General features: G+C 31.8%; 1 protein-coding gene and 1 long non-coding RNA gene across 5 annotated transcripts; one reads left to right on the top strand and one right to left on the bottom strand.

The window, feature by feature from the left end:
- Positions 1-7: 7 nt before the first annotated feature.
- On the bottom strand, positions 8-4,665 carry LOC131176073 (uncharacterized). 4 transcript variants are annotated; one of them, XR_009146218.1, is made up of 4 exons: positions 4,199-4,665; positions 3,599-4,060; positions 3,201-3,293; positions 8-480 (listed from the first exon to the last, which is right to left on the bottom strand). It is a non-coding gene; the product is annotated as an uncharacterized LOC131176073 (long non-coding RNA). The 4 variants fall into 4 exon arrangements; XR_009146219.1 differs by lacking the exon at positions 8-480 and having other exon boundaries at positions 3,069-3,293; positions 3,599-3,733; positions 3,900-4,060; XR_009146216.1 differs by lacking the exon at positions 8-480 and having other exon boundaries at positions 3,069-3,293.
- A 2,788-nt stretch (positions 4,666-7,453) lies between these two features.
- Positions 7,454-9,924, top strand: LOC110666742 (equilibrative nucleotide transporter 3). Its single transcript, XM_021827336.2, has 9 exons — positions 7,454-7,559; positions 7,643-7,750; positions 7,864-8,019; positions 8,125-8,268; positions 8,362-8,467; positions 8,587-8,756; positions 8,899-9,053; positions 9,133-9,391; positions 9,504-9,924. The coding sequence occupies exons 1-9, from the start codon at positions 7,515-7,517 to the stop codon at positions 9,612-9,614; spliced, it is 1,254 nt and encodes a 417-aa protein (XP_021683028.2). The 5' UTR covers positions 7,454-7,514; the 3' UTR covers positions 9,615-9,924.
- The last annotated feature ends 4,037 nt before the right edge of the window (positions 9,925-13,961 follow it).

The following is a 13,961-nucleotide window of genomic DNA, read 5'->3' as shown; positions in this document are numbered from 1 at the left end:
CTTTAAATATTTTTTCTTAATTTGTTGTCTATTTAATTAAAACTTTTTTTTTTAACTTTTAACTAATAGTGCACACCAATTACAAACAAACCAGACGAGAAACACAAGCAGGATCAATTGAACTATCTTGCCTCTTGATGAGAGAGGGTTTGAAATCCACCAGGGTTTCTTTTCTCTGTCCTGGAAAGCTGCTCCGGGCGTTGGGCTTGCAAATCTTGGAAGAGAAACGTGTTATCAGGGGGAGCAGCTTTTGGCAAGAAACCGGATCGCCTGATGTGGGTCCACGTGGCCATGTGTGATTGAGAGGTGTAACGTGGTGACCAGTCACCATTTTTGTCCCAGCGATAATGCTAAACCCCACTCAGTTGCTTCCACTATCTTCCTTATTGTCCAATCACAGGAGAATTCGGTGCGTCGTGTATCGGAAAATTGCAGGCCCACTGTTTTCGTACTTACAAACAGAAATACCTGCTACTCAGCCTGCACAATTTTAAGATACATAGGGGGTGTTTGGTTTATCTGTTGGGTGCAGCTGATAGCTGATAGACACCCAAATAGGTAAATTATGGTGTTTGGTAAATTTAAAAAAATAGAGCTGATAGCTGATGGGCAACTGATATGATACTCATCAGCTGCAGTTTGTATCAGCTCTATTTTTAGAGCTGTTTCTCATCAGCTGATAGCTGATCTGATTTTATTTTTTATTTTAACCATATTATCCTTTTTTTTATTTAATTTAAAAATTAATATTATTAATATTTTTATTTTTTTATTTATAATTTTAATATTTTAATTAACGCATTTCAACTTTATTAAAATATTTTTTATTAATAACATAAAATATAAAATATTTATTTATATCCAAAAATTTAAAATTAATTATAAATTTTTCTATTAACAATAATAATTATTTTATTATTTTATCTATATTTTTAAAATTATTTAATTATCTTAAAAAATAATTATTTTCTTATTTCAATAATAAAATAAATGATATAATATAAAAGATTAATAATTATATATTTATTTAAATAATATAATATATTAATTTAATAATTATATATTTAATTTAATAATAAAATAAATAATATTATGTAATAAATTTATAATTTTATATTTATTTAAATAATAAAATAAAATATATGATATATACCCTTATTAGTCATTTTACATATTAACAAAAACAGTTAAATATAATTTTACCAAACACTTAATATAAAGCATTATCATCATTTATCGCTATCACTATCAACTAACGAATGACTATCCGCTAACAGCTATCAGTTATATTCAACAGTCAATCCAAACAGGGCCATACTTACCAGACAATTAAGTTTTTTTTAATTATTTTATTAGAGTGTTATATATAAGATTTAAGTTTTTCTTATTTATTTTTTAATAAAATTATTTGCATCAAAAATATTTATTTTATTTATTAATTATTTTTAAGCCTAAAGTTTAATTAATTTTTTTTATAAAATTAATTTAATTAATTTTATTTTATTAATTTAATTAATTCATAGCTTGAGATAATTAATAAGTGAATTAACGATGGTTACTGAATAGTTATCTGAGATAAGAAAATTAACAGTAATTTATAGTGATTTCAAGCAAATTCAAGAAGTAGACAAGTAATTGCAGGTAATCATAAAATGTGACAAAATGCGTTCCAGAGTCTTTCAAGAGCTTTCTAGATATCTGCATAACAGTTTATAGGGTTCCAATAAGTGGGCAGGCAATCGTAGAACGTGACAAAATGTATTCCAAAATCTTCCGGATACTCGCAAGCAGAACTATAAATATTAGATACTCTGCAATATGAAAGGCCCCAACTACTTAATTAATCAAATAACAACAGACTCTAACAATCTATTTATTTTTAATTTTATTAGTCTTTTTATTTTTTCAGCCTTACATTTATTTTTCAAGCCTTCTACTTAAATTTTCAATAATCAATACAATTTTCAATTGCTTTAATTGTTCAGTTTAAGTGAGATTTTAACTAAATTGCGTTCAGTTTAGTCAGGTTCCCACAACCGTTTGAGAGAAATCAGAAAAGCTCGCAGTTAATACACTCAGTATCTGACATACTCACAATTCTTAAACGATTAGCCAGCCAAATTGTTTTCTAACGAAATAAGTTTTGGCATGCTCGGTGGGATAAAATTTCATCTCAATACACATCATCACTGTTCTTAGCAAAAAATTAGCAAATAATTTTTGGCACGTCTAGTGAGATGATTCTCATGCTTCACTGTCATTCACGTTCTTGATGAGGCATTACAAAATGCCTTATAGTGATGAAGAAAAACTCGTGTCAACCATCGCTGATGCCTTAAAAAAAGGCATAGGAAGGCAGATGGATATAGCTCTTAATAAAATTAATGCAAATACGAAGAAGATTATTTTGCTGACTCAATCATTTGCTGAAAAGTTTAATTTGCATATCCTGTTACCTTCTGATGGCCATGTCTCTAAGCCAGAAGAGTCTTATGTGGTACCCAGAGGTGCTAAAGAGCCCAAGAGGCAGATCTAGTCCCATACTTCTCAAGGCAGTGTTGAGGGAAGTCAGCGAGGAAAGATACCGGCCACTCACAAGACAGAGGAATAGATGGCTAAGCAACCAAGAATACTAGTTCAATTCAGCCGCCCCAATGGCAAAACTGTTGTTCCTACCCAAGTTTTCAGTAACACTAACCTGACCACTTATGTTAGTATTTATGATGCAAAGGTAGTTATAGGTCCTCAAGTGGTACCAGCCCCTCAGCAGGTGCAAACTCCCCAGGTGACCTTTGGCTCACCAATCCCTCAGATGGTGGCACCTATAGCTCTAATTCCAGTGGTACCAACAATTCCTTAAGTGACTCAAGACTTAGGAGGCAACAATCATGAAGGAACTAAAATATCTATAATGCAGGTATCTCAGCCAACTGCACCGGTGTCCCAGGTGATAGAGGAAAATTTTGGTCTTCAAGTTTCTACAGCTTCTAATGATCAATTCCTTAAGCTGGAGGAGCCCAACTTGACTTCTATGAATATTAGAGAACTCAGGGGGCACCAGCCTAAAATTTTCCCAGGGGGCAATATAAGAGGAATCAATGTTCTCACAGTTCAAATTGCTTTTATGACAATTACAATTGCTTCAGTTTTTAAGGTAACAGTTCAAATGACACGATTCTGCAAGTCCAAAGTCATTGCACCTTGTAGGAAATTGATGGGATAACTTTGAGCGTAAAATAACCAAGGCTGACCCACAGCCTCAAATACTTGACTTTACGGCTTTTTCTAAGAACCTGTGAAAAATAAAATAGACAGAGTTGACATAACAACTAAAGTGTAATTAAGCAGACATTGCTGCCACTTATGCAAAATAAACAAAGGCTAATGTGACAAGTAGGCCTTATGGCCACTTTTATTAATAAATAAAAGCCAAAACACGAATTATTGTTCAATAAATATCAAAATATTTATATGTATACTAAAATTATTACATTAAGATATAATGACTATAACATGCAGAAAAATTCTTAGGGAAAGTTTGGAGTCAATAAGTAGGTCTAAAACAAAACTGGATAGACAACCCCCTAATATTTGATACCTGCACTTGACGAGAAAGAGCTAGGAATACCATTGCTGAAAGGAGAAACCCGTGGTACTGCTAATGGTACCTGCGGAGCTGCTGGTACCTAGGTACCGATTAGTACTTATGAACCAGAAGAGTCCGATGCCATAACTGCAAATACAAGGGGCAGAGTGAGCATTCCCAAGCAACAAAAGTTAAGTAAGAAACGCAGACATACAAGTTCTACAATACTTATATTTAACAAATGTAGGCAATTGGCAGTTACCGACTCCAAGACTGACTAGTAAATTAGTAGGTACTAGCTGGAGGTACCAACCTACACATCACAGGTTTTGACCAACACATTGGCAGGTACCATTTGCGGATATTGACCTACAAACCATAAGTACCGACTGCAGGTACCAATTAACACTTTATAGGCACCAACTAATATACTATAGATACCAATCAATATTCTGCACGTACCTGAGTAGGTACCTGCGAAATCAACAATTCTAGAAGGTGAAATTAATAATTCCAAAAGTAATCAACATAGCCCAATCACATTCTCAACCATAGTTGAACATCAAGAATTGCAAAACTACCAGTTCAAGCAAGAATGACAAGAAGAAATACCTTGAGAAATTGCAACAAAGTGTAAGATAAAAGGAAAATCGACTAAGAGATATCAACCGAATTAATGTAAGATGAGATGATAGGTGAAGAGATGCTTGATTTGATGAATGACCTATGAGTCAAGCAAGGCCGATGAGATGAATGGTGGTGATCGGCGTTGATGAATGGTCGATGAGCGAGTGAGATGAATGGAGCAATGCCGGTGTGAAGGGGCACCGAATGGTAGTGTGCTAACAAAGCAAAGGATGATCGGAAGCTTGCTGGTGAGGAGACTTAAATCACAAAAAAGGATCGGTAATGGAAGTTGCGCACCGAAGGGAAGAGGAAAGAGAAAGAAAAGAGAGAGATGGCATGGAAGAGAAGAAAAAAGGCAAAGAGAGAAAGAGAGAGTGAGAGAGATTAATTGGGTTTCTTTAAGTGATTTGATTTAAGAGACAAATTTGCAGCATTAAGAGATTTGCAGTGATTAGAAGTCTGTGTGACGATAATTTACAAATATTAGAGTTCTGATAGAAATTAAATTCTTATAGGATATAATTAACTTGAGTTTCAAATTCTCAGGAGGATTATAGGTGATAGTTGATTATTTTTTGAAATTTAAACTGTAAAAAGGAGTGTTAAAATCAAATATTATCCACCTGGAATGACTTACCTAGCCAATCCAGGTGCCGAGAGCAATTATTTGCATAAAAAATATTCATTTTATTTATTAATTATTTTTAAGCCAAAGGATTCATTAAATTAATTTTTTATGAAATTAATTAAATTAATTTTATTTTATTAATTTAATTAATCTGTGGCCTAAGATAATTAATAAGTAAATTAATAGTGGTTATTGGATGATTATTTGAGATAAGGAAGTTGATGGTAGTTTGTAATGGTTCCAAGCAGTTTCAAAAAGTGAGCAGGTAACTGTAGGTAATCGTAGAATGTGATAGAATGTGCTACAGAGTCTTCTAAGAGCTTTTCCAGATACCTGCATGGCAGTTTATAACAGTTCTAAGCAGTTCCAATAAGTTGGTAGATAACTGTAGGTAATCACAAAACATATCAGAGTGTGTTTCAGAGTCTTCTATGAGTCTTTCAGGTACATGCAGACAAAACTATAAACATCATATGCTCTGTAACGTGAAAGGCCTCAACCACTCAATCAATCAAATAATAACAAACTCTAATAATTTATTTATCTTTAATTTTATCTGTCTTTTTATTTTTCTAGCCTTATATTTATCTTCTAAACCTTGTACTTAAATTTTTAACAATTAATATAATTTTTAATTACTTTAATTGTTCAATTTAAATGAAATTTTGAGAAAATTACATTCAATCTAATAAGGTTTTCATAATTATTTGAGAAAAGTGATATACTCAATATTTAATATACTTGTAATTCTTAAACCGTTAGTTAATTAAATTATTTTTTATTGAAATAAAAATTTATGTTTATATATATGTAGGGGGTTGAATGTTCTTCTCAATTAAATTATTAATTTTACAAATCAAATATTCTTTAATTACTTAATTAATTAAAGAGTATGTGATCCCGAAGAACGACAAATATGGATTGATTTGACGTTGAAGTAAATATATATGGAAATTATTGTGGAAAGTTTGTAAGAATGATTAAAGCGATGTGTATGGTTAACCAGCTTTGGTCGGTAACTAAAAGATTTGAAATTGAGTGTAGAGTCAGCCTAGGAAAGGCATCTGTTTAAGAGGAAAAGTAAGAAAGTTGGAAAAGGAAAGCAACTAAACGTGGCTGTTTTTTAGAAATTAAGAATTAGTCGCTTCAAGGATAACCCAATCAATATTTAGAAAACGTGACTTGTTATTGCTAATTGCTGTTAATTTGAAAAGGCTATCCCGAGCTTAGCCTTTACATAGGCCCATGTAGAGGGAGAAATGCCCAGAATTGCTATGGGCCCAACCCAATATTACCGAGAAAAAGAAATGTTCTTTCGTCTAACGGCAAATGAACAAACCCCTACTCCAGGCTACCATACATGGTCAGATTATGGCTAAATAATATGTATTCTTTGATTCATGAAAGACCTTCCACATAAAATACACATCGCTTTGTATATTAATATTAATTAAGTAAACATAAACTTAATTATTATTACTTAATTACTACTTAAATCTTTTTAATTTAAAATATTTTAATTAATAATTTATATTTTAAAATTTTAACCATCATAAAAATATTTAAATTATATTTACTTAAAATATAATATTCTAAAAAATTATAAATATTATTATAAAATACATATTTTATATCTAATAAATTAGATATATAAATATTTTATATATCTAATACTAAATATATAAATAATAATAAATATATTATTTAAATTTATATTAAAATTGAATATTAAAAAAAAAAAAAAAATACTCGGTTGTGATCCTAGCTAATTGTGCGTGAGTGGATGAGTTTCCTGCAAAGAGGTGGTGGCCTTTTCATGGTCCAGACTGAAGTCACTTCTGCCACAAAAAGGTTTAGAGGAATTTTCTGATATTCAAAAACCTATCAGCGAATATATCTAACAAAGGCACATCCTTTAAATGCAAGTTGCTTCCAATAGAATTCTGTAATTCAAAGTTGCAATTAATCTTGCAGATTCCTTGGACATGGATCAACTCTCTTCAAGGACTATTTATGGTTATGCATGCAGTGAAATTGAAATTAAATCTCTACTGAACTTGCCAATATCTAATCAAATTATGTTATTGTTCAGCTCATCATCAAGGGAGGAATTGAATATCACACATCTAATGAATTGAATCAGATGTTTGCAACTCAGTAATTATTGGTGAAGGCGGATTAATAAAAAAAATCATTTTTCCTAATTACAGTATTGGAATCAGAAGACAAAGTATACCATCTGCCATGGATTTAGTTGACCTTTCGCTGGCTAATGGCTATACAAATCCCCACAAAGATCCTATTATCATTTAAAAATTTTTTGATTCACTTTCCATGCTCAACCTTTTATTGTCAATTCACAATTTCAAAGAAAGTATTTAAAAGGAAGAGAATCTTTAATCTCCTTCTTCTTCTTCTTCTTCTACTTTCGAATTCTGTAGTCCACACTCCCTCATATTTGCTTTCACAGACTCCTTTGCAGTAGGAAACCTCATAAAAGAAAAAGGTAAGGTAACATCGTATCTTTTTTTTTTTTTTGAAGTTTTCAGCGCCAATCTTGATAAGGTTTCTGCCTTTAAATAATATCTCTTGCATTTCATATTTTTATAAGTATTTAACAATTTCATGTTTACGCTTCTGAATCCTTGCAGGGTATTAAACTAGCCACTAGCCATGACTATTGCTGATGGAAGTGGAACTCCGCCAACAAGGCTTGAGGTTTGTGCTCATACTTGGTTTCCTTGGTTTCATTAGAATTCTTGAAATTTCTTTCAATTAATTGTAATTTCTTTGATATTCAGGGAAAATATAAAGCAATGTTTGTTTGTTGGATTCTTGGACTTGGGTCCCTTATTGCATGGAGCACTATGCTAAACGTAGGAGAATACTACTATAGTTTGTTCCCTAAGGTGGGTACCTCCATTTGTTTCTGAACCTAACTTTTCTTATTACTAATCCTGGTACTGTTTTCAGAAATATTTATTTGATGATATTTTCTTTCCTTTTTTCCCCCTATTTGAAGAGTTACCATCCTTCAAGGGTGCTAACCCTTGTCTATCAACCATTTGCACTCGGGACAATGGCGTTACTAGCATACAATGAATCAAAGGTTGATACTAGAAAGCGGAACATAGCTGGATACATTCTCTTCACTGCAAGTACTTTGATGCTCTTGGTTGTAAGTACTGTTAATCCTCCATTTTTCATCTCATCCAATTCAATTTGAATAGTCACTCATTCCTTCTAAGTAATTTGGCTCCACTTTGCTGCCAAATCATGACAGCCGGACTTGGCTACAGCAGGCAGAGGAGGAATTGGACCTTTCCTTGGCATATGTGCGATAGTTGCTGTTTTTGGGGTTTCAGATGCTCATGTTCAAGGTGGAATGGTTGGAGACTTGTCTTTCATGTGCCCTGAATTCATCCAAGTTTGTCTTCTTGCTATTCTTTAAACTCTTGGATTTTCAATATTACTCGGAGACCCTGATACATCTTGGTTTTTTGTTATGGTATATATGAAGTCTTTCCTTGCTGGGTTGGCTGCATCAGGAGCACTGACATCTGCTTTAAGGTTAATCACAAAAGCCGCATTTGAAAAGGCTCGTAATGGGCTTAGAAAGGGAGTTGGTAGGTGACTCTTTTCTTTCACCTTTAGAATTTAGACAAAATTACTTGTCAATGTTTCATTTTGATTCTGTATTTCGAAGTATGCCTGTTAATGGCCATTTGTTGTTTAACTTTTGCAGTGTTATTTTTAGCAATCTCCACTTTGTTGGAGTTTCTATGTGTTCTATTGTATTCATTTGTCTTCCCTAAACTGCCAATAGTGAAGTACTACCGCGCAAAAGCAGCCTCAGAAGGATCGAAAACTGTTTCAGCTGATCTTGCAGCTGCTGGAATCCAAACCCAAGAAGAAGTAATGCAACTTCCTTGTAATCTCTCCGCACTTTTATCGCTTGGAAAGATTTCTACCTTCTTCATTCTCATTTAAGTATTTACATGTTCATAAATTTAATTTGAAATCCTGAAATCCAGTCCAATATATGGTTTTCTTGCAGGCTGACCCCAAGCAACTTGAACGATTGAGCAATAAAAAATTGTACTTAAAAAATATTGATTATGCAATTGACCTTTTTCTGATATATGTACTGACATTATCAATTTTCCCTGGGTTCATATATGAAAATACTGGTGAACACAAGTTGGGAAAATGGTAAATGCAAACTCTTGATTTTGATCTTTACCCTATTGGAAAAGGACTTCGTGGAGACAGATTAACTATGGCTTTTCAGGTATACACTTGTTCTGATTGCAATGTACAATGTTTGGGATCTCATATCAAGATTCATTCCCCTGGTGGAACGCTTGAAATTAGAGTCTAGAAAGGGCCTCATGATTGCTGTTCTTTCACGTTTTCTACTCATTCCCGCATTTTACTTCACTGCAAAATATGCTGATCAGGGATGGATGATTATGTTCACATGTTTTCTGGGACTAACAAATGGTTATCTCACTGTGTGTGTCCTCACAGTTGCACCCAAAGGTTACAATGTTAGTATTTCACACTTCACAACTTCACACGAGTATGTTATCACGGGTAACAAATGTAAGATTTTGATGTGGTTTCTAATGAAATTTCATTTTCCTGGTTTTGCACGTACAGGGACCTGAACAGAATGCCCTGGGTAATTTTCTTGTTGTGTTCTTGTTAGGCGGCATATTTGCGGGGGTTTCTCTTGATTGGCTGTGGCTTATGGTTAACAATTCATTCTGAGGAGCCATTTCTGATGAAGAGAAGATGAAGTCGCATTGGAAACAATAGGTTCGCTTTCCCAATATTAGAATTGACTGTAAAGATGAATTTCATTTTCTGTCCCGTCGCCCCTGGACATCAATACATGGTTGAGTGCCTGAGTTTCTCTTAAACCAGTGACATCTCAGTTACTTGTGAATTCAAAAGGCTTGTTAATGGTAATATTTTTCCTGTTACTTTGGACTCGATTTAAGAAATCATAGATTAATAGCATTGAATAGTAATACTCTTTCCTTCTCATAGAAATAAATTTATTTTTATTTTCATATAATTTAAGATAATAAAATTAAATAGTTAATGTAATTAATTTCATTTAGCCCTTTCCTAATGAATTTTTTATTTATGTTATTCCATCAAAAATTAAATGACTTGTATTACTAAATTATTTTCAAAGGATATTTTTAATTTTTTTAATATTATATTAAATAAGAGAATTATAATAAATTAATAAATGAATTATTGTTTTAAAAGAGAAAGTAGCTTATAATAATATTTTATATTACCATTTTTTAATTTAAGAATAGTTAATATTTTATTTATCTTTTATTATAAAAATACTTGAAAATTAAGTAATATTTTATATTACCATTTTTTAATTATTTCTTTTAATGTGGGATTCGTCTTATACATTTTAAGAGGGATATATATATATAGTCATTTCATCAATAGATTACAACTTATTAAAAGGGTATTTGGTTCACCTCTTGAATGCAGTTTATGGCTGATAGACACTCAAACAAGTGAACAATTGTGTTTGGTAAGTTTAAAAAAATAAAACTTATAGTTAATGGGTAACTACTCATCAGTTACAGTTTGTATCAGCTCCATTTTTATAACTGTTTCTCATTAGTCAATAGTTAATTTTATTTTATTTTTTATTCTGATCATATTATCATTTTTCATTTAACTCAAAATTTAATATTATTAATACTTTTATCTTTTTGATTTGTAATTTTAATATCTTAATTAATAAATTTTAATTTTGTTAAAATATTTTTTTAGTAATAATATAAAATATAAAATATTTACATCTAAAAACTTAAAACTAATTATAAGTTTTTTTTATAATCAATAATAATTACTTTATTAATTATAAAGTTATTTAATTATTTTTAAAAAAAATTTAATTATTTTTTTATTTTAATAATAAAATAAATAATATAATACAATAGATTAATACTTATATATTTATTTGAATAATATAATAAATAATATAATATATTAATTTAATAATTATATATTTAATTTAATAATAATATAATATAATAAATTTATAATTTTATATTTATTTCAATAATAAAATAAATTATATAATATATACCTTATTAGTCGTTTCATATATCAACAGTAATAATTAAATATAATTTTAACAAACACTCAACATAAATCAGCTATTATCAACTACCAATTATCAGCTATCAATTAAAGGTAATAATTATAGGCTAATATTTAAATCAAACAGGCCCTAATTCATTTAACGGTGATTATTTATATAGTAAGTTTTACTTTTGTTAAAAACAAACATATAAAAGAGATGAGGTAAATTAAAATGTTGTATGATGGGGTAGCTAATAATCACCCATATTATCATAACCCAATACTGAAACAATGACCAGAAACGTGCGGAGTAACTGCTGCCAGCAGTTGAACAAATATAGCCATGTTCAAGAATTTTACAGTTACGACTCCAATGGTCAGCATGGAATCACTCTTTGCTTCTCATGCAACCCTTCTTTTCTAATACCAAAAGCATTCCAGCACTCAACCCTTTCTTTATATATATATTTTTTTCTGCTTCATGAAGAAATCTCTCTGTCTCTTCTAATTAATTTGTAGCTGTTTTTGTAATTATCATCATCAAAACGTTGCTTTCTCGCCATTTAATTCTTAATATTCTTATAAATATTCATTTCTTTCCATTCCATCTTTATTAATACAGTACGTGAAGCAATAGTTTCATATGAACATGAAAATACTTTCGCATTTTCCCTTTGAAAATTCTCTAGATTCTTACTTCTTGCTTCCATATATTTGTATCTAGACTTCTCATCTTCATTCCATAGGCCTTTTCTAACAACAAATTTTCTGTTTTCTGTACATATCTTCATACATTCTATAGCTACCTTTTGAATGGTTTTCAAGAAAAATACCTACACAATGTTACCATTGAACACTAACATGTTTAGATTCCAAAGAATAACACAAAACCCAGTTTGTATTTTGATTAGGAATTGGCACAGCGACCCTGTACCTGTGGCATGGGAGAAACCTAAAATAGGATGGACTAAATTGAATTTCGATGGTTCATGCAAAGGCAGAGAAGGCAAAGCTAGCGTTGGAGGAGTCTTCAGGAATCACAAGGCAGAATTCCTACTGGGTTACGCAGAATCCATAGGCAGAACTACTAACACCATAGCAGAAGTGGCTGTGCTTCGAAGAGGCCCGGAGTTGGTGTTAGAAAATGGCTGGAGCAATGTGTGGCTTGAAGGAGATGCCAAAACATTTGTGGAAATTGTAGTGAAAGGAAGAGAGGTGAAGTGTGCAGAAATGCGAAGGCATGTTGGAGATATAAACATGATCAACCGGCACTAGACAATTGCATTGTGACTCATGTTTATAGGGAAGGCAATAGAGCTGCTGATAAATTGGCTCAAATAGGACACCAACTCAAGAAGCCTAAAGTTTGGTTGCATATTCCTCCTGATGATGTACTGAGCATTGTGCATGAAGATGCTGAGGGTAAGATCGTTCTTCTAAAAAGGTAAATGCAAATTGTAAATATTCATGTAATTATTGATAATTCTTTTCTCTAGGCGTAGGTTTCTTTATCTTTTCGAGTAAGATGGATGCTTAATATTTTGTCGAGGCATCTTCCTTTCTGGTTAACATCACCTTGTAGACGGATTGTCAGAATTCTTCCTCCATTTGTAATGTTCTTGACAAGAAGTCATGCAATCATCACATGACATGTGATTCTGATCCAAATTTATACTTCAACTCAAATATTTTATATTAACACACAAAACAAAATCTCCTTGGAGCATTAGATTAGTAGGTTCCGCGCACGATGGTGAACCTCCTGTGGCCGGTTATGACTTAACAAGGATGTACGAGACAAACAAGGATATATGGGACAACCTTTTCATGATATACCTTACGTAACCCTAAAGACAAATCATTCACCAATGATATTATGATCAAAATATCTGTCAAATCATTCTTTTTAAGGAAAATAAAAATATATAAACGACAACTAATTTAATAATTTTATTTCAAATGTTCTAAAATAATATTGAAACATTCCTTTACAAAAGAGGTAGCTAGTTGACTTCTAATGTTATATAGGGCTCTACGATTAGAAAATTATGCCTTCAACTTCTAAAAAATGTTAAAAAAGGACCCATCATTTTAGACTCAAAATGACAATTATAAGATGCAGAAGAGGGGAGTTGAACTTGAAGGGGACAAATTAGCGTAGTAAAAGAATCCAGTACACAGTTAAGAAGTACAGATCCTATTCGATAGCTTTTCAAATTTATTTCACCTTTAGCAGCCAACATATATAAGAATCCTCTCTAACGTGGTGGTACAACTATGAAGAGAGTTGCGTAGTACATTTTGTATGCATAATTTACCATATATTAAGGATGATTTTAAGTATTTCTGGGTATCTCCTGCAAGTGAGGCCAGTTTTGGAGGCTCCCAGATTGGAGAAACTTCATTGAGTGCAGCTTTGATGAATTACCTACAATTTTTCTGGGGTTTGGATGGTATGGGATTATTTCACCAGCGCTCCACTCAATCTTGTTTTTCATTTTTCTGGAACAATTCTATTCTCTATATATATAACAAGAAATTGAAGGAAGCACTGCTTGGACAAGGTAAACCTGAAAATGGTAGGGAAAAAAGTAATGTTGTTACTTTGTTATGTCATAGAATATAGGATATTGTTTTATCAATTACCAGCAATTCTTTTTTCTCTGCTTCAAAGGGAGGAAAAACCACCTTATTCTTTTTTTTTTTTTCCTCTTCCTCTTTATAATTAAGGGAAGGGTGGGTGGCTTTCTTTTTTCCTTCTGATAATATAGCCTCCCTTTTATTTATTTTTGTTACTGCTAATTGATATGCTACTTTTAGGATCATTAATCCAACTTAATTTGGATCATGAATTGAAAAATTGAGAGGTTGACTTAGCACAACAATGACAATGACTCGCAACCTTATCTATCAGGGGAAAAAAAGGAGTACGTTCAGTTTTAATTATATTTCTGGGAGCTCATGTAAGCATTCTTGACTGCTTTCCACATT

Source organism: Hevea brasiliensis, chromosome 18, assembly GCF_030052815.1.
Source record: "Hevea brasiliensis isolate MT/VB/25A 57/8 chromosome 18, ASM3005281v1, whole genome shotgun sequence".
Taxonomy (NCBI): domain Eukaryota; kingdom Viridiplantae; phylum Streptophyta; class Magnoliopsida; order Malpighiales; family Euphorbiaceae; genus Hevea; species Hevea brasiliensis.
The sequence above is the reverse complement of the archived record's forward strand: the minus strand, read 5'-3'. Positions and strand labels throughout refer to the sequence as shown.

Excerpts from the sequence above, each read along its gene's own strand:
- LOC110666742 (XM_021827336.2), top strand. The coding sequence starts at position 7,515 with ATGACTATTGCTGATGGAAGTGGAACTCCGCCAACAAGGCTTGAG. Across the intron at positions 8,468-8,586 it reads TGGGCTTAGAAAGGGAGTTG|TGTTATTTTTAGCAATCTCC; the intron begins GTAGGTGACTCT and ends TAACTTTTGCAG. Across the intron at positions 9,054-9,132 it reads GAACACAAGTTGGGAAAATG|GTATACACTTGTTCTGATTG; the intron begins GTAAATGCAAAC and ends ATGGCTTTTCAG.